Here is a 22,481-nt window from a genome sequence, read left to right on the forward strand (position 1 = left end):
TTTGTTATTACCAACGACTGTGTCAAAGAAAAGCTGAAAGGACTTGATTCTTCCAAAGCAGCTGGCCCAGATCAAATTCCCCCTTCGGTACTTAAAGAATGTGCAGAGGAACTGTGTACCCCATTGGCGTATATCTTCAACAAGTCATTAGCAGAAGGCATTGTTCCTGCAGACTGGAGAATCGCGCATATCATACCACTCTTTAAGAAGGGCTCAAGATCCAAAACAGGGAATTACAGACCTATCAGCCTCACTTCAGTAATTGGCAAAGTCCTGGAAAGTATCATCAAAGACCATATAACAGAGCATCTTGATAAGCACAATCTCATCCATGACACTCAACACGGATTCAGAAAGGGAAGTCTTGCACTACAAATCTTATTGAGTACTTGGAAGTCATCACCAAGACAGTAGATGAAGGCATCCCAGTAGACGTTGTGTATCTAGACCTGGCCAAGGCTTTTGACACAGTACCACATAGAAGACTAGTAGAAAAGATTAAAGCTCATGGCATTGAAGGCAAGCTGTTGTATTGGATTGAGTCATGGTTGACAGATCGGAAGCAGAAAGTAGTTACGCAAGGAGCAGAGTCGGAATGGAAAGAGGTGACAAGTTCGGTGGTTCAAGGATCAGTATTAGGACCCCTCTGCTTCCTGATATATATGAATGACATGGAGAGCAATATTAGTACATCAGCTACAGTGAGCAAGTTTGCAGATGACACAAAGTTAGCAAATCCAGTGGCAACAGATGACGACATAGAGAATATGCAAGACAACATAAACCACCTGCAAGCCTGGGCAGAAAGATGGCAACTGAGGGACAACCCCGACAACCGTACCGTTATGCACTTTGGGCATCAGAACCAGCACCACACATACCACATGGGAGAAACAGAACTGAAAGAAACAAAAGAAGAAAAGGATTTGGGAGTGCTGATTAGCAACACACTGAAGGTATCCTCGCAATGTGCTACTGCAGCCAAGAAAGGGAACAGAGCATTAGGCCTCATTAAGAGAAACTTCGCCTTCAGAAGCCGTGACATCATATTGAAGCTCTTCAAGTCTCTGGTTAGACCACACCTGGACTATGCTATGCAAGCATGGAGCCCGCACATGGAAAAGGACAAGAAGGTCATCGAAAAGGTGCAGGCAAGAGCAACCAAACTCATCCCGAGTATCCAGCATCTTACATACGAAGAACGACTAAAGAGACTCAACCTCACCACAATGGAGAAGAGAAGGAAAGAGGGGACATCATCCAAACATACAGAATCATGAATCAAATCGACAGGATCAATCCAGATAACCTTTTCCAGAAAGCGGACTACCAGGGCACCAGAGGACACTCCCAAAAACTGGCCAAATCAAGATCAAGACTAGATACAAGGAAGTATTTTTACAGTCAAAGAGTGGTGGAAAATTGGAACAAATTGCCTGAAAGTGCTATTCAATCGCCCACACTCCTCTGCTTTAAGCAGGAACTAAGCAAATTGGGTTTTAATGGGCAAAAAGCTCCCCAAACCCCTGCCACACTATTATCATCTCAGAAGAAGGTGAAGGTGTGGCATCTAAGGTATGTCTAAGGTATGTCTACAGATAGGAGCACATTCAGGCTTGGTTAAAGTCTATCTTGTTATGATATGTTTGGTAAATTGGCCAATTAGGTCAAGACATGTCATCAATTTAACCTTGGCATGAGAAAGAGTTGCCACTCATGCTTAACATCCACCACATTATGGTGGATTAAAGAATAGCTTAATCTATTATGTACAGCTGTGTGTGGTCAAAAGAGTATACTTCATGACTTCTAATATTATTTGCCCCAACACATGTGTCTGGCACTTAACACTTTGGGTGGAATATTTGGAAACAGGTATTTTTTTTTTTAGTCCACAAAATGTAAACATGGAGACATGTACAATTACAGAATTTGACTTACTGGAAATGGGTTTTTGCTGAACAAAAGTAAGTAATCATTAGGGATCATATTTTTCAAAAATGGATTACAGGGTTTCAGTGTATTTTGAAAATGATGGGTTTGTGTGAATTTTTATAACTGGTGCAGTTATCATGTTTTGAAATATACACTCTTTGACAGCTCTCTCCGTGCCTGTTTGAATGCCTGGTCATACCATGTACCCATACACTAGGTATGGGTACATGAGACCAGGTATAAGTATGGGAAGCAAGTGAATCAATTGCTGCTCAACTTGGCCAATGACAACATGCTTTCGCAGATGCAGCACATTCCAACACGTGGGAAAAACATCCTTGATCTGGTATTCACCACCTTACCGGACCAAATACAACAAATTGAAACTGTTCCAGGGATGTCAGACCATGATTCTGTCACGGTGCAACTGGACACAACTGTCAAATATAGCCGGAAGAAACCTCGTAAAGTATATGTTTACAAGAAAGCTGATATGAATGGACTGTGTGAAGAAATGGAGAACTATAAAGACCAGTTCCTCCAATCAAAACCAATGGAAGGAGATGTGGATACAAATTGGAACTCCTTCAAAGAAAAGATCTTCCAAGCTATGGACGAGTTTATACCTCAAAAGCAGCTATCGTCGTGGAACGACATCCCATGGATGAATGCTGCAAACAAAAGACTAATCCGAAAAAGAAAAGACTATGGAAGAAAGCAAAGAAACATAATACCGAGAAGACCTGGCAAGACTTTCGCGATAATCGCAAAGCATTAAAGAAAAGCTTAAAGAAAGACTATGAAGAATATGTGAGTGGCATCCTGGAGGACACGATGACTGAATCGCAGAAAAAATTCTGGCAATTCATCAACAGTCAGAAGAAAGACAGTGGGGGCATACCCACTTTGAAGACTGACTCTGGGCTAGCTACCACCAGCGCTCAAAAGGCAGATGCATTGAACAGTCAATATCAATCAGTGTTCACCAAGGAAGACACCACAACCATACCTGATAAAGGAAGTAGCCCATACCCTTCAATGTCAAACATCATCTTCAGTACAGATGGTATTGAGAAACTCTTAAGTAAGCTGAAACCCAGAAAGGCATGTGGACCCGACTTGATTCCAATTCGAAAGTGCTTAAGGAGACGGCGGCCCAGATTGCTCCGATCCTGCAAGTTATCTTCACACAATCATATGTGACTGGAACCTTGCCACAAGATTGGTTGACTGCTAACATCGTTGCAATTTACAAGAAGGGTAGTAAGAACTTACCAATCAACTACCGACCTGTTTCTCTGACATGTGTTGTAACTAAGCTCATGGAGCACATCATTTATCACTGCATCATGGAACATATCGATGAACACCAAATACTCTCTTCAGATCAACACGGATTTCGACAACAACATTCCACGGAATCACAGTTAATCAACACGATCGAGGAAATCACAAGATCTTTTGACAGTGGTTCTCAGACAGATGTCTTGGTCCTCGACTTTTCCAAGGCATTTGATACGGTGGCCCATCAGCGCCTGCTTGGAAAGATTGGATACTATGGGATAAGAGATAACACCAGTGGATGGATTAGAACATGGCTCACCACACGGACACAGAGGGTAGTAGTTGATGGGGAAGCGTCGCACACAGTTAGTGTTGACTCAGGGTACCGTAGGGTACAGTTCTGGGACCCTTGATGTTTCTGCTATTCATCAACGATATAGGTGACAACATTGATTCAACCATTAAGTTGTTTGCAGATGATTGTTTACTACTCAGAACAATCAAGACACCCAATGACACATTTTCACTGCAAAAAGACCTTGACAGTTTGAACACATGGACAAAGGACTGGCAGATGGATTTCAACTCCAAGAAATGCTACACTCTTAGGATTCACAGGAAAAAACACCCTATCATCCATAATTACCACCTTGGAGGGGACGCTCTTTCTACTGTGCCCAGTCAAGCCTATCTCGGTGTTGAAATTCACGAAAAGCTCAGTTGGAAATCTCACATCAATGCCACTGCAGCCAAAGCCGGAAGGACACTGGGATTTTGAGGAGAAACCTTGGAAAATGTGCACAATCCGTGAAACACCAGGCCTACATTTCTTTGGTAAGATCACAATTAGAATACGCCTCCACTATCTGGGACCCATACAGACAAAACCAAATAGATCAACTTGAGCAGATTCAACGCAGGGCAATTCGTTTCATATGCGGAAACTACCAACGTGAGGCCAGCGTCACCACCATGAGATTAGATCTGGGAATCCCCACCTTGGAAGAGAGACGCAGGAAAGCCCGCTTGACCACATTCTACAAGGCAATCAACAACCAAATAGCCATACCAATTCCAGACTACATCAAACCAAGACAACGCTCAACTCGCCAACAACATCAGCAGAGGTTCATGCGGCTTGGTTCTAGCTCAGACAACTACAGGCAAAGCTTCTTCCCAAGAACTCTGCGTGACTGGGATTCGCTCCCCGCTAACATCATTGAACTGCCCACAGTAGAGCAGTTCAAGGGAGCCATCAACGCCTAAGTCATCTAGGAGCCACCTTTTTACTTGCACCGTTGTATATATGAGAGCACATCGCACAAGTGTCCAAAGTTTGAGACACCACACACATCCCTCGTTTAGTTGCTGAACAGGCATTAACGAGTATTTTCGTAGAAGTAGAAGTGAGAGTTGACAGCCCTGCCAAAACTTGTTGCTTTTAAAAGTGAAGCAGCTGAATTTGTCGACCTGATAATACTAGGGAGCTGGTTCCAAATGGGCACCATACACCAATGTACGCTGAAAAAAGCCCATCTTGTGGCACTCAGTTTTAGAATACTGATTTACCAGCAACAAAGGATCGGAGGAAAATCTGGTGGTGGGACGGTCTTTGTTAGTACCGGTACCATTAAAAACTACATAGCCTAATCATCAAGATTGATGTCGTATAATCCCAGATTGCACTTGAAAAATATATTGAGATCGACATATTCTCTTCTAAAACTTAATGGGAGAAGCGTTAGTTCTGTTAACCTTTCCTTGTACTAATCTACAGTGATCGATTTTCGAATATTTTTTTGTGTAGCAAAGAATGCTACTCACTTTCAGATTTGAGTAGCAATTCCAAAATTGTGAGTAGCATTTTGCAACATGCTAATCCTGAATGTTCCATTTTCAGTTCAAGTGGCCAGTGATCGATTTTCAGTATATTTTTATGTGTAGCAAAAAAATGCTACTCACTTTCAGATTTGAGTAGCAATTACAAAATTGTGAGTAGCATTTTGCTACGCTAATCCAGGTAAATCGAACACTGCTAATCTAAAATGAATTTAGTTGCCCTTCTCTGGACCCCCTCAACTTTCTGGATGTTGCGCTTTGAGGTACCACTCCAGAGGGGACTGCAATATTCCGAATCACTACGAACCAAGGCCGAGTACAAAGTCCTGGATACATTATGAGGGGCATTGGAGCCAATGGTGCATTTTATCATACATGTACCAAGTTTTGGAATGACCCTGAATGATTCACCCATTTGTTGAAACCTTCCCTCTCTAAGGTGGCGCTCTGTAACACTGCTGTAGTCTTCACAATTGTGTTACAAGAGTACATCATTCCGCTGGATCAGATGCCATTCCTTGTTTAGAAACCAGCTTCACGTCATTAGTCCAAGATGCTGGTGGACGCCCACTACCTGCCGCCTTCCATGGCCTCTTACAAAATTTATTTTTCTACACCTCCATGTTTCCTGACAATATGGCCAAAGTACTTCAGCTTTCTCTCCATTATGCCATTTCTGATCTTGTACCTATCTTTTGTCTAGGATCCAGGAATTTGTATTCCTGTCTTGCTATGTCACTTGCAGGAGCCTCATAGAATGTAGAATATATCACACCACAACTCCTCCCAGCTAACTAATTGATGAAATGAATGGCTTTTTTGTTTTGAATAGACCTTTTCAAATTGAAGTTTTCCAAAGTTTGTTATAGATGACCCCGTTTACAATACCGGGACATCAGCGCTAACGCAGACGCAACTATTACGCCTGAACACAAATCTGCATGAAAGTCACAGTCGTTGGGTATGGCTTGTGCAAGAAATTGATATTTATATTGCGAAGACAGCACGAAGACAAAATCAAATGTGCCGCAGACGACAAACATCTGCATTTTTCTTTCTTTTACTGTCACATTGTGAAGTGCCAAATAGTGGAAGTGTTAGTTCAATACCTTTAGAAAATATTTCTCTGTAATGACTCATGATGATTTTGGCTAAATATGTTGTATTTTCACTCAAAAGGTATGTGATTCCACTTGATTCATTGAATCATTGTGCACCAATTTGACCCCCTAGCTTACTGAATAAATACTGCGGTTTTCCGATCTTTTCCGATCTTGATTTGAAAAGGTTTATTGCATAGGCCTACACACTAACAGAAGGTACTGCCATTTTAATCATACCACTTTTTATTTTTGATCAGGTATGTGGATTTTCAGAATTATACTCCTGGCAAAGAGAGCAACAACAAGAGAATCCCATGAATTCTGCCTGCATGATGGCCCACCTTACGCTAATGGAGACCCACATGTTGGACATGCTCTGAATAAGGTAATGTACAATGCATTTTTGACACTTGGTTGTTTGATGCGATCATTTAGTAATGTTTCTAATAAAACATTGCATAATTTTCCATCTTTACAATACCCATAACAGCTATCACACCAATATAAACTCATCCCAAAAAGAAAGTATCCAGTTTGATTTTGGTTCATAAGTCAAAGATGTGGTCTTAAATCAAGACCTACCAACAGTATGTTACAGATAAATTTATTTCAAGCACAGTTTGATACCTCGTTTGTCCAAATCTATGCGGAATTGATGACATAGTGACCTTTTAAACGCAACGACCTTGATTTTAAAAGTTGCAGTAATTCCTATTGGTGTGGTTTTCCTGCTTCTCAAGATTCGTCATAAAGGTACACAATAACAGAGACCAGTGAAGACTGTTAGTACCGGTACCATTAAAAACTACATAGCCTAATCATCAAGATTGATGTCGTATAATCCCAGATTGCACTTGAAAAATATATTGAGATCGACATATTCTCTTCTAAAACTTAATGGGAGAAGCGTTAGTTCTGTTAACCTTTCCTTGTACTAATCTACAGTGATCGATTTTCGAATATTTTTTTGTGTAGCAAAGAATGCTACTCACTTTCAGATTTGAGTAGCAATTCCAAAATTGTGAGTAGCATTTTGCAACATGCTAATCCTGAATGTTCCATTTTCAGTTCAAGTGGCCAGTGATCGATTTTCAGTATATTTTTATGTGTAGCAAAAATGCTACTCACTTTCAGATTTGAGTAGCAATTACAAAATTGTGAGTAGCATTTTGCTACGCTAATCCAGGTAAATCGAACACTGCTAATCTAAAATGAATTTAGTTGCCCTTCTCTGGACCCCCTCAACTTTCTGGATGTTGCGCTTTGAGGTACCACTCCAGAGGGACTGCAATATTCGAATCACTACGAACCAAGGCCGAGTACAAAGTCCTGGATACATTATGAGGGGCATTGGAGCCAATGGTGCATTTTATCATACATGTACCAAGTTTTTGGAATGACCCCTGAATGATTCACCCATTTGTTGAAACCTTCCCTCTCTAAGGTGGCGCTCTGTAACACTGCTGTAGTCTTCACAATTGTGTTACAAGAGTACATCATTCCGCTGGATCAGATGCCATTCCTTGTTTAGAAACCAGCTTCACGTCATTAGTCCAAGATGCTGGTGGACGTCCACTACCTCGTCGCCTTCCATGGCCTCTTACAAAATTTATTTTTCTACACCTCCATGTTTCCTGACAATATGGCCAAAGTACTTCAGCTTTCTCTCCATTATGCCATTTCTGATCTTGTACCTATCTTTGTCTAGGATCCAGGAATTTGTATTCCTGTCTTGCTATGTCACTTGCAGGAGCCTCATAGAATGTAGAATATATCACACCACAACTCCTCCCAGCTAACTAATTGATGAAATGAATGGCTTTTTTGTTTTGAATAGACCTTTTCAAATTGAAGTTTTCCAAAGTTTGTTATAGATGACCCCGTTTACAATTCCGGGTCATCAGCGCTAACGCAGACGCAACTATTACGTCTGAACACAAATCTGCATGAAAGTCACAGTCGTTGGGTATGGCTTGTGCAAGAAATTGATATTTATATTGCGAAGACAGCACGAAGACAAAATCAAATGTGCCGCAGACGACAAACATCTGCATTTTTCTTTCTTTTACTGTCACATTGTGAAGTGCCAAATAGTGGAAGTGTTAGTTCAATACCTTTAGAAAATATTTCTCTGTAATGACTCATGATGATTTTGGCTAAATATGTTGTATTTTCACTCAAAAGGTATGTGATTCCACTTGATTCATTGAATCATTGTGCACCAATTTGACCCCTAGCTTACTGAATAAATACTGCGGTTTTCCGATCTTTTCCGATCTTGATTTGAAAAGGTTTATTGCATAGGCCTACACACTAACAGAAGGTACTGCCATTTTAATCATACCACTTTTTATTTTTGATCAGGTATGTGGATTTTCAGAATTATACTCCTGGCAAAGAGAGCAACAACAAGAGAATCCCAATGAATTCTGCCTGCATGATGGCCCACCTTACGCTAATGGAGACCCACATGTTGGACATGCTCTGAATAAGGTAATGTACAATGCATTTGACACTTGGTTGTTTGATGCGATCATTTAGTAATGTTTCTAATAAAACATTGCATAATTTTCCATCTTTACAATACCCATAACAGCTATCACACCAATATAAACTCATCCCAAAAAGAAAGTATCCAGTTTGATTTTGGTTCATAAGTCAAAGATGTGGTCTTAAATCAAGACCTACCAACAGTATGTTACAGATAAATTTATTTCGCACAGTTTGATACCTCGTTTGTCCAAATCTATGCGGAATTGATGACATAGTGACCTTTTAAACGCAACGACCTTGATTTTAAAAGTTGCAGTAATTCCTATTGGTGTGGTTTTCCTGCTTCTCAAGATTCGTCATAAAGGTACACAATAACAGAGACCAGTGAAGACTGTTTGACTTCACTTCATGTGTTTTATTGAATACAGATACTCTTTTACTCCTTCCTTAATGTTTTGCCCTTGGTATGTCCTCCTGCTGTCCTCCTGCTGCATCAATGACTGTCAGACATCTGCGCGCATGCTCTCAGCGAGACGTCTGATGCGCTCTTGATCTATCGCTGCCCATAATTGCATGAGTAGCAGGACCAAGTCAATAGGAATTACTGCAACTTTTTAAATGGAGGTGATTGCATTCAAATGGTCACTGTGTCATCAATTCTGCATTGATTTGAACAAATGAGGTATCAAACTGCGCGGAATAAATTTTCCTGTAACATACTTTTGGTAGGTTTTGATTTAAGGCCACATCTGTGACTTATGGAATAAAATCAAACTGGATACTTTCTTTTTGTGATGAGTTTACATATTGTCACCCTACTACACTAATTGCCTACATCATTTTTGCTGAACCATGAAATGGATCAGCCTATAACTGCATATGTTACTAGGTTACTAGGTTACTAGGTCCCTAACTAACCATTTGGTCTGAAATGGACATATCTCTAAATGCCTCGAAGGTATGACCCCATGAGTGGTGTCATATGAAAGAGAAAAACATAAAGAATATAATAAAAATATTTCCAAACGTCAGAGGTCATCCAGGGTCACATGGGTCAAAAAAGGACATTTCAACCAAAAATGCTCCGATTGAGCTTAAATTTAAATGCAATGATCCTTATGACATTCTAAACATGTTTAAAACATTTTTGAATTTATTTAAGGGCATTAAGGGGTCATAAGGGGGTCAAAGGTCAAGTTTTTCAAAATGCTCCGATTGAGTTGAAATTTAAACGAAATGATTCTTATGACATTCTAAACTTGTTGCAAATATTTTAAAATTCATTTAAGGTCATTAAGGGGCAATAAAGGGGTCAAAGGTCAAGTTTTCAAAATGCTTCAATTGTAGGTATAGGCCTACCACAATATACTGCCGAAGCCACATGGTTCAGCTATGGTGCGGTTATCGCTCTAGTTTAAAAACAAAGTACAAAATATGGTTCAAGCATGCATTTAAACAGTTATTCCTTTCATTTTGCGATAAAAAGTAGTTTGAAAATGTTCTTGCTATATGGTCTGCATGTATATCATTTTTGCTGAACCATGAAATGGTCAGCCTATAGTAGTCTATGTTACTTCCTTCCTTCCTTACTTCCTTACTCCCTTACTCAGCAACCTTTTGGTCTGAAATGGACATATCTCTAAATGCCACGAAGGTATGACCCCATGAGTGGTGTCATATGAAAGAGGAAAACATAAAGAATATAATAAAAATATTTTCAAACGTCAGAGGTCATCCAGGGTTCACAGGGGTCAAAAAAGGTAATTTTAACCGAAAATGCTCAGATTGAGCTTAAATTTAAATGCAATGATCCTTATGACATTCTAAACATGTTTAAAACATTTTAAAATTTATTGAAGGTCATTAAGGGGTCATAAAGGGGTCAAAGGTCAAGTTTTTCAAAATGCTCCAATTGAGCTGAAATTTAAATGCAATGATCCTTATGGCATTCTAAACATTTAAAAAATATTTTCAAATTTATTTAAGGTCATTAAGGGGTCATAAAGGGGTCAAAGGGCAAGTTTTTAAAAATGCTCCAATTGAGCTGCAATTTATATGCAATGATCCTTATGACATTCTAAACATTTTTAAAACATTTTAAGATTCATTTAAGGTCATTAAGGGGTCATAAAGGGGTCAAAGATTAAGTTTTCCAAAATGCTCCGATTGAGCCGATATTTAAACACAATGATCCTTATGACATTCTAAACATGTTGAAAATATTTTTAAATTCATTTAAGGTCATTAAGGGGCAATAACGGGGTCAAAGATCAAGTTTTCAAAATGCTGCAATTGAGCTGAAATTTAAATGCAATATGATCCTTATGACATTCTTAACATGTTTTAAATATTTTAAAATTCATTTCAGGTCGTTAAGGGGGTCATACAGAGGTCAAAATTCAAGTTTTCACAATGCCAGCTTTCCACGACCAAGGTATATTAAAACGGCAATGAATCGGCCAGTCATACCTTTGTAGCATTTCGAGATTATGTCCATTACAGACTCCGGGTGACAGTGGTATAGGCCTACCATAATATACTGCCGAAGCCACATGGTTCAGCTATGGTGCGGTTATCGCTCTAGTTATGATGTTATAATGCCATTATACAAGTGTCTACCCCTTGTAAAGATGCAAACAAGATAGTACCATCAGTGCTCAACTTTGCTTAAAAATGAATACATATCTAAATGTACTTGCCATCAAACAACCATGGTCACGGATGCATGCACATCTGTTAAACTCAGGCACATAGATTTCTTTCGAGTAATGTTGACTGGGTCAAAATATCTTAAGAATGACTATTAAAGTGAATATGTTCTGTACACAGCAGTGACAGCACTTACTTTCCTTTGCATAATAGAAAAAGGTACATGTAGAGGTGCTTTAAAGTTGTTAGTTCTTAATTGTAAAATAAAACAAATGTGCACACATGTGTGCATGCCCCACCCCACATGCCTGACTGTATGCATAGATATTGTCATTATTTGCCAATGCGAGAATGGAGTTACTGTACCAGTTCTCATCCTGTGGAGGGGACGTTATCTATACTGTACTTACATACTGTTATTATGGTTTTTTTCTATTGTCAGATATTAAAGGACATTATCAACAGGTATAGATTACTGCAAGGTTACAAAGTGCATTATGTGCCTGGATGGGACTGCCATGGTTTACCCATAGAGCTCAAAGCACTCTCAGAAAGCAAAGACGACTTCAGGAAAATGGCACCACAAGATATCAGAATCAAAGGTATTCATTGACTGATAGCTAGAGTGAATGAGTGTGGGTGTTATATGGCTGGCATGTATGGCTTCTTCTTCTTCGTTGATACGTGACGACAGACCATGTAGTCCATGTAGAGCCACGGTGAGGGTAATGTGGGCATGTAGTAGAATGCTGGGCGGGGGTGGGGGTGGATGAGTGGGTGTATTTGTGGATGGAGGGGTGGTTGGGGAGAATCTGTCACATGCCTGAATTCAATTAATCTTTTCCTATGAACCTTAACAGGTGGACCTCAGATGTTGTCATGATAATGCATACATTGTTACTGCACACTTCACATGCAGCTTTCAAATTAACAATGTTCGCTAAACAATGTGTACATGGTGTGACATCAAATGATGACATCTCAGGTCTAACCGCAAAGGGAATGGGATTTTACTGAAAAGGTGAATGGATTGTTACCTATAAAACTTAAAACGTTCTCAGAAAAAACAGGAAAATGGCACCACATATTATTAGACGTTACTGATTTGTTGCTTGTGCATGTTGGTGAGTGAGTGAGTAATTACTGCTGTAGGGAATCATCCAAATGAGTTGGTCAGGGGCTAGATTTTGTCTTGGTTTGCAAGAATCAAAATCCATCATAGAAAGTCTAAAACTAGTGTGTATTTTTGGATTTGACAATAAAAAAATTTAATTGTTTAAAATCCATCATAGTCACTGCACCTATTGTATGATAATGAGAGAAATTGATTCTTGCAACCTAATCTTACACGAATCATTACGAGAATCGATTCTGTTATTCTTGTCGAAATCTAGGCCCTGTTGGTCATACACCATACTCATATAATATGCTGATACAATGTATGGGAAGGAACCATTGCTTGATTGCTTGCTTGATTGATAACTTTGATTAATTGATGGTAAAGAGGCAGGATGAGAGGGTATTGGATTGACTGATTTGATTGCTTGTTTGGTTGCTTGGTTGAATGATTGATTGAATGATTGATTGTGGGTAGAGGGACATGAATAAAGTGTAGAGAGATAGAGAAGTGAGAGATTATCATTTATCTTTTTCCAAATCTTTTCTTTTAACAGCTAGAAAATTTGCCAAGAAAGCAATTTCTACCCAAATGAAAGCATTTCAAAGATGGGGTGTCATGGCTGACTGGTAAGTCAAGTAGTGTGATGGTGTGTTACCATGGAAACTGCTCAATATTTTCTTGTGGTGGCTTGTATCAGCAGGCAGTTCATGTGAATTTGTCAAGTTTTTGCTGTGAAAACAGAGAAATACAAAGTAATTGAACTCTTCTTGTTGGTGCGTACATGTAGTAACTCAAAAAACATTGCATGAATTTGTATGGACATCCACTCATGTAGGTTCAACATTTAAGCTAAAACTTAATTGATCCATAATTGACTTCTTTAGAGGATACAAAATTCAACATAAAATCAAGATCATGTTGCTTTTCATTAAAAATTAGTGGTTGGTTTGCATAAGTTAGACCTGGTCTAAATATGGAAATTAGTCCTATGGAGAAGGAGCTCTTTGGTAAAAATACATCTTATTCTGTATTTTATAAGATCATAAAAAAGACAAAAATATTTAGCTTTAAAATATTAGATGGCTGTAGTTTACCTTTTGGACTTTGCTAGGAGTAAAAGAAGAAAAGACAACAAAAAACAAACAACAACTAGAGTCAACAGACGCTGAATACAAGCCGCAATTTGACCCCTATAACTTGACCCCTGGGTTACGGATGGGGTCAACTGCTCTTGCATTGTGCTTAGGATGTCATAAGAAATATTCCTGGTGAATTTCAGCTTAATCGTAACTTAAACATGGATTTTGATTTTAAAAAAAATTTTGATTGACCTTTTGACCCCCTTTATGACCTTTGACCTCAATGAAAAAAAAACCTTATGTACACCGACAAAATGCATTGTTCCAGTTTTAATTAAAAAATTCTACTATGTTTAGTTGTTGATAAAAATTCTTGAAGTTATCTAGCTAAAACAGGAAGTGACCCTTAATGACCTTTGACCCCCAAAATAAAAATACCGTGCATACATCAGGTAACACTAATTAATGTATGTTGGTTATATTATTCTGGTCTGTTTACATTTTGAGATAAAATTTTTGAACATTTTTGATAATTTTGGTTTTTGACCGGAAGTAACCCCTTAATGACCTTTGACCCCAAAACTGTAGGCATCCTAAAGACCCTGGCTAGTAGCGATGCATGTGTGCTAATGACGATTCTCTGCTATGTAATTTGTAAAGACAGTGATTTTTTGAATATTTTTACAAATTTTTCAGACTTTTACCGAAATGACCCTTAATGACCTTTGACCTCAAATCTGTTTACAAGTTTTGCGCACTGGTTAACGTTGATTCATATGCATGAGTCACATGATCATTGCATGTAATTTGTGGAAGGAGTAGCATTTTTGTGAAATCAACATTTTGGCCATAAGGTCAAGGTCAAAGGTCAAAGCCAGGTCAAAGTCAAATGGATGGTTTGGTCTAGCCCAGTGGTCATTTGGGTCAAGTTTGGTTGGAATCTGTCAATCTCTTGCGGAGCTAGATGCAGTTGATTGCGGTTGCCAGAAGAAAGAAGAAGAACGAGATCTGATTGCGTTAGCCTGCGACCGCGAGCATGCACAGCCAGCAGTGACAAATGAGTTATGACCACGAATCTGTGAGAACCGGAAGTGATCCCTTAATTACCTTAGAACCCGCAAAAATATTACATAGTGCTTAGGATGTCATAAGGAATATTCCTGGTGAATTTCAGCTTAATCGGAACTTATACATGGATTTTGATTTTTTTTAAAATTTATGATTGACCTTTTGACCCCCTTAATGACCTATGACCTCAATGAAAAAAAACCGTTATGTACACCGTCAAAATGCATTGTTCCAATTTTAATTAAAAAATTCTACTTTGTTTAGTTGTCTCGATAAAAATTCTTAAAGTTATTTAGCTAAAAACAGGAAGTGACCCCTTAATGACCTTTGACCCCCAAAATAAAAATACCATGCATGGTCCTGTGTCACAACCTGGGGTACCTTTGTGTTACATAGTAAAAAAATGAAATGGTTCAAACATTTTACCTACACATCTCATTTGAAGTGGTTCATCCTTCTGAGCATTTTGACACCTTTTTTATGGGAATCGGTTTAAAAATGAGAGAGTGCGGGCAAAAACAATCACAAAGTAGGGAGGATGTAACCCCACCTCTTTTTTCCACATTTACAATCATTCTGAGCAAGTATTGGTCTTTTAAATGAACTTTTCTATTTATTCACTTGGTTTAGATGTCTGGGAGTTCATTTAGACATTTTTTACTAGATTCAAATTTTTAAAGGGGTTTTAGATCAAATTTACAATATGAATCCCTCCCCCTAATCCTCCTCCCCCTAATCCTCAGCCACCCTTGGCACATTTCATGCCAAACGTCATAAGAAAATAATTGAAAAATATTTTAAAACAGGATAAAAACATGAGCAATATAGAATAAATTAGCCTCAATTTAAGACCTAATTGAATCTTCTAAGTGAAGGAGTACTCAAGAGACAGTGTTTTGAAATCCAAACTGCACATCAAAATGTAACAAAGCCACCTTTTTGTGCACCCCAGTATATGGCACAGGATCGCATACAACAGGTAACACTAATTCATGTATGATGATTATATTACTCTGGTCTGTTTACATTTTGAGATAAAAAATTTTAAACTTTTTGATAATTTTGATTTTTGACCGGAAGTATCCCCTTGATGACATTTGACCCCAGAACTGTAGGCATCCGAAAGACCCTAGCTAGTAGCGATGCATGTGTGCTAGTGGCGACTCTCTGCTATGTAATATGTAAAGACAGTGATTTTTTTTATATTTTTTACAAATTTTTCATACTTTTACGGAAGTGACCCCTTAATGACCTTTGATCCCAATTCTGTGAAGGACTTTTAGACACTGGCTATAGGTGATGTATGTGTGCAAGTGACGTCACGATGCTATGTCATATGTGGGAGGAGTAGCATTTTTAGTGAAAATCACGTTTTTGGCCACTGACCGGAAGTGGATGACATTTGATCGGAAGTTGATCATGTGACATCTGTGGCACCACCCAATAGTCCTAGTGATCAACTATGATCAACATGGCTGAAAGCATGTGGCTACGATGGTTGATTTAATGATGTTGACAGAAAGAAGAAGAAGAAGAAAGAAGAAGAAGAAGAAGAAGAACGCGGTAAAAAGAATGCACAGCGCCGATGGCGGCTGTGCAAGAAGAAAGAAGAAGAATTGAGAAGAGACAGCACAAGCCGACGTTTGACGTCGGCTTGTAAAAATGACCCCTCCCTAAGTCTAACCTCCATAATTAAACCAGGTCTAACCTTAGACCTATTCTAACTTTTTTTTGTGCATACAGACCATTGTGTTATTTGGTCATTTGTGCATTATCTGTTTGATTGTTGCTTTTATGGGGTCTGTGAAAAAGTAGTCTGCATATTATTTTTTTGGTATAAAATTTCATTTTGGTTTTGCCAGAGATAGAAAACGTTCTTTACTTATTTTTTTGTACCCTATCCATTTTTAATACTGTTTATGCATTTGATTTATTTCAGGGCCAATAATTGCTACTACACATATGACAAAGAGTTTGAGGCCACACAGCTGGAAGTCTTTCACAAAATGTACCAAAAGGTGAGCTGCAGTTGCCAAGTTTATAGTTAAAAAATGGACCGGTCTGTGGAAAATATTAGAAGTAACTCTTGTTCACATATTGTACTTGTGTGATTAAATGAGATGTAATATCAGTCAATCAATCATTTGATCGATTGATCAATCAATCAATCAATCAATCAGTCAAAGCAAAATATCAAATCAAAAGTATCATAGCTAGTATGAACTAAGATTATTATTTAATCATATAATTCTACTTATGTTCTACATAGGGGTATGTCTACAGGGATCTTAAACCAGTCAACTGGTCACCTTCATCTAGGTAAGATTCATTAATTGTCCTACAGCACAAAAACAAAGTTCCCATTTGCTTGAGTGGTCATAATGTTTTGGTGCCCCCAGACTTCACTTTGTTACCTAAATGTATGTTTTGATTTGTTTGTAAATAAAACTGAAACTGAAAATAAACTTAACTTATTGCGGATGTTGGATTTTATGATAAGGTCATTGGAAAGCTGTTTACTTTGAAAATCAAAATTTAGTAGGACTCCGGCAACTCTTAGAGCTTTGAGCTTGATTGCTTTCACTCAATAGCAGCAAAATAGTGTTAAAGTTATGGTACCAGGAAGTCAGGGGTATGTAAAAGTAAGCACTTTTTTGCCAGTTATGGAAGGAAAAAAACCTCTTTCCCATTGCAAAACATGCATGCAGTTAATTTTATGGTCACTTATCGCTGTATATATTTTTGTTTTGATATTATTGTGGTAACTCTGCAGGACAGCACTTGCAGAAGCAGAATTAGAATACAACCCCAAGCACATATCACCCTCTGTGTATGCCAGGTTTCCTGTACATTCACTACCGGACAAATTAGCTGCTTTGAAAGGTGAGAGTCAACTTCAAATATACATGTACTTGTTGAACCACATGAAGCTCATGGGACCAATTAACGAGAGGGATTAGAATATCTATGTAATGTTGCTTTTGTATAGTTATACCATCAGAGATTCATCTACAAGCATATATTAGGGTTTTTTTTTTTACGGAAAAGACAAAAGGCAAACATCCTCCGCAAAAATTGGAGTTAGAGCAACTATATCACTGATACAGGATGTACAAACATGTATTATAACTATAATAATTGTAAGAACAATACTGTATATTATAATGTTTCTGTGGAGTGTTTTAGCCTTTTGTCTCTTTAATAAAAAAAACCCCAACCAACCCTCATTTAGAGGCATATACGCTTGTATATATGGAATTCTTCAGTATATCCTGTGTTTATGATAGTAGGGTGTAGTATTAGGTAGGCCTAATAAAAATACATTATAGATTGGGAATAAGTGACCTGATCAACAGCTTCATCTGGCATTTTGCTGCATCAAATCCGTTGGTATCAGAAGAAAGTTCATATTTTCTCATTATGCCAGTAAAATTTAAGACCTGAAATATGTTTCATATAGATGGTGTGAACAAAAATTGTGGAGCAATGCAATTCAAAATTTAGAACATATTGTTTTAATGGTAGTTGTCAATGTAAGATAGAAAACAGAAATGAAACCACACGTCCAGTTTGGTCCTTACTGTGGTTAAGATACTGTTTTAATAATACTTTGGGAATTTCACAATACTTACTTCACTTTCTTGGAAACAATATGCTTGTTATCTAAGTAGCAGACAAGCTGTCTCCCAGCACAAGTTATATGCCAATTGCTGAAAGTAAGTTGGCAAACCTGTGATTTAGTAGCCCAATTGGGCGACTTCTGAATCAAAATGGACCACAACTTAAAAACTATTAGCAGCAGCACCCCCTGTGTTTCTTTATTATATTCTTTAATGTTTACTCTTCCATTTAACACCACTCTGGGGCTACACCTTCGTGGCATTTCGAGATATGTCCATTTCAGACCAAATGGTTAGTCAGTTAGTAAGCTAGTAAGTAAGGAAGCTAGTAACATACACTAATATAGGCTGATACCATTTCATGGTTCAGCAAACATTAGACCACACCCCTTTAAATTGAATAAAATCAAGTTGCCAAGCAGTTGTGCACTGTGTAGTAAATATTCAGAGCATTACCAGCAACATGTGACATGGAATTATTGATGATTCTGACATTGGTTTTTACTTTTTATTTGATTGATCAGGTATTTGTGCCATCCTGATTTTTGTGCAATATCTTGAAGACCACATAGATTCAGACCAATCAGGTGATCTGTTACTTGCTTGCCTGGCTTATTTGCTTTTCAGTTGAATCAGAAACCTATTCTGATTGGAGGGCAATGATGATCACACCCTGATTGACTTCGACCAATGAGGTGAACTGTTACTAATAATAATGTTTGTTTGTTTTGGTCTTATCAGACACCTATCCTGATTTGAGTACAATCATCTGGACCACCACACCATGGTCAATACCAGCCAATGAGGCGATCTGTTATATGCCAGCTAGAGACTATGCTGTAGTGCAGTGTGCAAAAACGGGACAACATTTTCTACTGGGAACTGAGAGAGTTTCAGAAATTGCACAAGCAAGTGGAAGACAGCTGGAAGTGAAACAAGTTATTCAGGGTAACTTTATATTAGTTTCATACACTCCTAGATAGTGAGAACCAATCAGAGCAAATGTTAGTAAATTACTAGCCCTGGAGGGTGTTTATAAACCGAGGATTGAAAACCGAGGATCGAAAAACGAGGATCGGAAAACGAGGCTGTGGTAAAATACATAGACAAGAATCCTCGTTTTCTAATCCTCGGTTTATAAACACCTATATATAAGGTTATAAACCGAGGATCGGAAAACGAGGCTGTGGTAAAATACATAGACAAGAATCCTCGTTTTCTAATCCTCGGTTTATAAACACCTATATATAAGGTTATAAACCGAGGATCGGAAAACGAGGCTGTGGTAAAATAAATAGCAACGAATCCTCGTTTTCCAATCCTTGGTTTATAAACACCTATATATAAAGTTATAAAACGAGGATCGAAAACCGAGGATCGGCTTAATATTCCATTTCCAGACGTCGTATGCCATTAAAACTGCGGCCTAATACCAAAACGATTACTATTCCAAGTTTAAGGGGTCACTATGATACCTACTTCATCATTTTTAAGAAATTAATTTCGTGTGTGCATCTTTGACTCTCAATGACATATAGGTTATTCAGATATTGGTGGAGGGGAGCCCGGGGGTGCTCCCATGGACGTAGTAGGGGCATGGGGATGTTATTAGAGTGAGAAGTGCACTATTTACTCTCTAGCAACCGTCAAAGGACGCAATTATTTGTTGTATAAAATCATAGCAACGAATCCTCGTTTTTCAATCCTCGGTTTATAAACACCTATATATAGGGTTATAAAACGAGGATCGAAAACCGAGGATCGGATCGAAAACTGAGTAGCGCCCTAATACCGAAACGATTACTATTCCAAGTTTAAGGGGTCACTATGATACCTATTTCATCATTTGTAAGAAATTAATTTCGTGTGTGCATCTTTGACTCTCAATGACATATAGGTTATTCAGATATTGGTGGAGGGTCCCGGGTGCTCCCATGGACGTAGTAGGGGCATGGGGATGTTATTAGAGTGATAAGCGCACTATTTACTCTCTATCAACCGTCAAAGGACGCAATTATTTGTTGTATAAAAGCATAGCAACGAATCCTCGTTTTCCAATCCTCGGTTTATAAACACCTATAAAACGAGGATCGGAAACCGAGGATCGGCTTAATATTCCATTTCCGGACGCCGTATGCCATTAAAACTCACTGAGTAGCGTCCTAATACCGAAACGATTACTATTCCAATTTTAAGGGGTCACTATGATACCTACTTCATCATATTTAAGAAATTAATTTCGTGTGTGCATCTTTGACTCTCATTGACATATAGGTTATTCAGATATTGGTGGAGATGTCCCTGGGGTGCTCCCATGGACGTAGTAGGAGCATGGGGGTGTTATTAGAGTGAGAAGCGCACTATTTCCTCTCTATCAACCGTCAAAGGACGCAATTATTTGTTGTATAAAAGCATAGCATCGAATCCTCGTTTTCCAATCCTCGGTTTATAAACACCTATATATAAGGTTATAAAACGAGGAAACCGAGGATAAACTTAATATTTCATTTTCGGACGTCAGTATGCCATTAAAACTCACTGAGTAGCGTCCTAGTGCCGCAACGATTACTATTCCAAGTTTAGGGGTCACTATGATACCTACTTCATCATGTTTAAGAAATTAATTTCGTGTGTGCATATTTGACTCTCAATCACATAAAGGTTATTCAGATATTGGTGGAGGGTCCTCGGGGTGCTCCCATGGACGTAGTAGGGTCATGGTGATGTTATTAGAGTAAGAAGCGCACTATTTACTCTCTATCAACCGTCAAAGGACGCAATTATTTGTTGTATAAAAAGCATAGCGAATCCTCGTTTTCCAATCCTCGGTTTATAAACACCTATATATAAGGTTATAAAACGAGGATCGAAAACCGAGGATCGGCTTAATATTTCATTTTCGGACGTCGTATGCCATTAAAACTCACTAAGTAGCGTCCTAGTGCCGAAACGATTACTATTCCAAGTTTAGGGGTCACTATGATACCTACTTCATCATGTTTAAGAAATTAATTTCGTGTGTGCATATTTGACTCTCAATCACATAAAGGTTATTCAGATATTGGTGGAGGGGTCCTCGGGGTGCTCCCATGGACGTAGTAGGGTCATGGTGATGTTATTAGAGTAAGAAGCGCACTATTTACTCTCTATCAACCGTCAAAGGACGCAATTATTTGTTGTATAAAAGCATAGCAACGAATCCTCGTTTTCCAATCCTCGGTTTATAAACACCTATATATAAGGTTATAAAACGAGGATCGAAAACTCGAGGATCAGCTTAATATACCATTTCCAGACGTCAGTATGCCATTAAAATTCACTGAGTAGCTCCCTAATACTAAAACGATTACTATTCCAAGTTTAGGGGTCACTATGATACCTACTTCATCATGTTTAAGAAATTAATTTCGTGTGTGCATATTTGACTCTCAATCACATAAAGGTTATTCAGATATTGGTGGAGGGGTCCTCGGGGTGCTCCCATGGACGTAGTAGGGTCATGGTGAATCACCATTGGTGATGTTATTAGAGTAAGGAGCGCACTATTTACTCTCTATTACTGGAAATGGTATATTAAGCTAGCGAATCCTCGTTTTCCAATCCTCGGTTTATAAACACCTATATATAAGGTTATAAAACGAGGATCGAAAACCGAGGATCGGCTTATATTCCATTTCCAGGCGTCGTATGCCTTTAAAACTCACTGAGTAGCTTCCTAATACCGAAACAATTACAATTCCAAGTTAAGGGGTCACTGTGTTACCTACTTCATCATGTTTAAGAAATTAATTTCGTGTGTGCATCTTTGACTCTCAATCACATATAGGTTATTTAGATATTGGTGGAGCGGTCCCCGGGGTGCTCCCATGGACATAGTAGGGGCATGGGGATGTTATTAGAGTTAGAAGCGCACTATTTACTCTCTATCAATCGTCAAAGGACGCAATTATTTGTTGTATAAAAGCATATAACGAATCCTCGTTTTCCAATCCTCGGTTTATAAACACCTATATATAGGGTTATAAAACGAGGATCGAAAACCAAGGATAAACTTAATATTCCATTTCCAGATGTCCTATGACATTAAAACTCACTGAGTAGCGTCCTAATACCGAAACGATTACTATTCCAAGTTTAAGGGGTCACTATGATACCTACTTCATCATGTTTAAGAAATTAATTTCGTGTGTGCATCTTTGACTCTCAATGACATATAGGTTATTCAGATATTGGTGGAGGGGTCCTCGGGGGTGCTCCCATGGACGTAGTAGGGTCATGGTGATGTTATTAG

The 22,481-nt window shown here is 38.5% G+C and overlaps 1 protein-coding gene across 3 annotated transcripts in view; it reads left to right on the forward strand.

The window, feature by feature from the left end:
- The window catches only part of LOC140166594 (isoleucine--tRNA ligase, mitochondrial-like), a 66,001-nt gene that overhangs the window by 5,528 nt on the left and 37,992 nt on the right, over positions 1 to 22,481 (forward strand). Inside the window, exons 2-8 of one of the 3 annotated variants that reach the window (XM_072190094.1) lie at positions 8,526 to 8,654; positions 11,746 to 11,905; positions 12,977 to 13,049; positions 16,510 to 16,588; positions 16,840 to 16,889; positions 17,344 to 17,453; positions 18,932 to 19,138. In XM_072190094.1, coding sequence (XP_072046195.1) covers positions 8,526 to 8,654; positions 11,746 to 11,905; positions 12,977 to 13,049; positions 16,510 to 16,588; positions 16,840 to 16,889; positions 17,344 to 17,453; positions 18,932 to 19,138 — 808 coding nt within the window. The other 2 variants (XM_072190096.1, XM_072190095.1) reach the window with 2 other exon arrangements.

Source organism: Amphiura filiformis, chromosome 12 (genome assembly GCF_039555335.1).
Source record: "Amphiura filiformis chromosome 12, Afil_fr2py, whole genome shotgun sequence".
NCBI lineage: Eukaryota > Metazoa > Echinodermata > Ophiuroidea > Amphilepidida > Amphiuridae > Amphiura > Amphiura filiformis.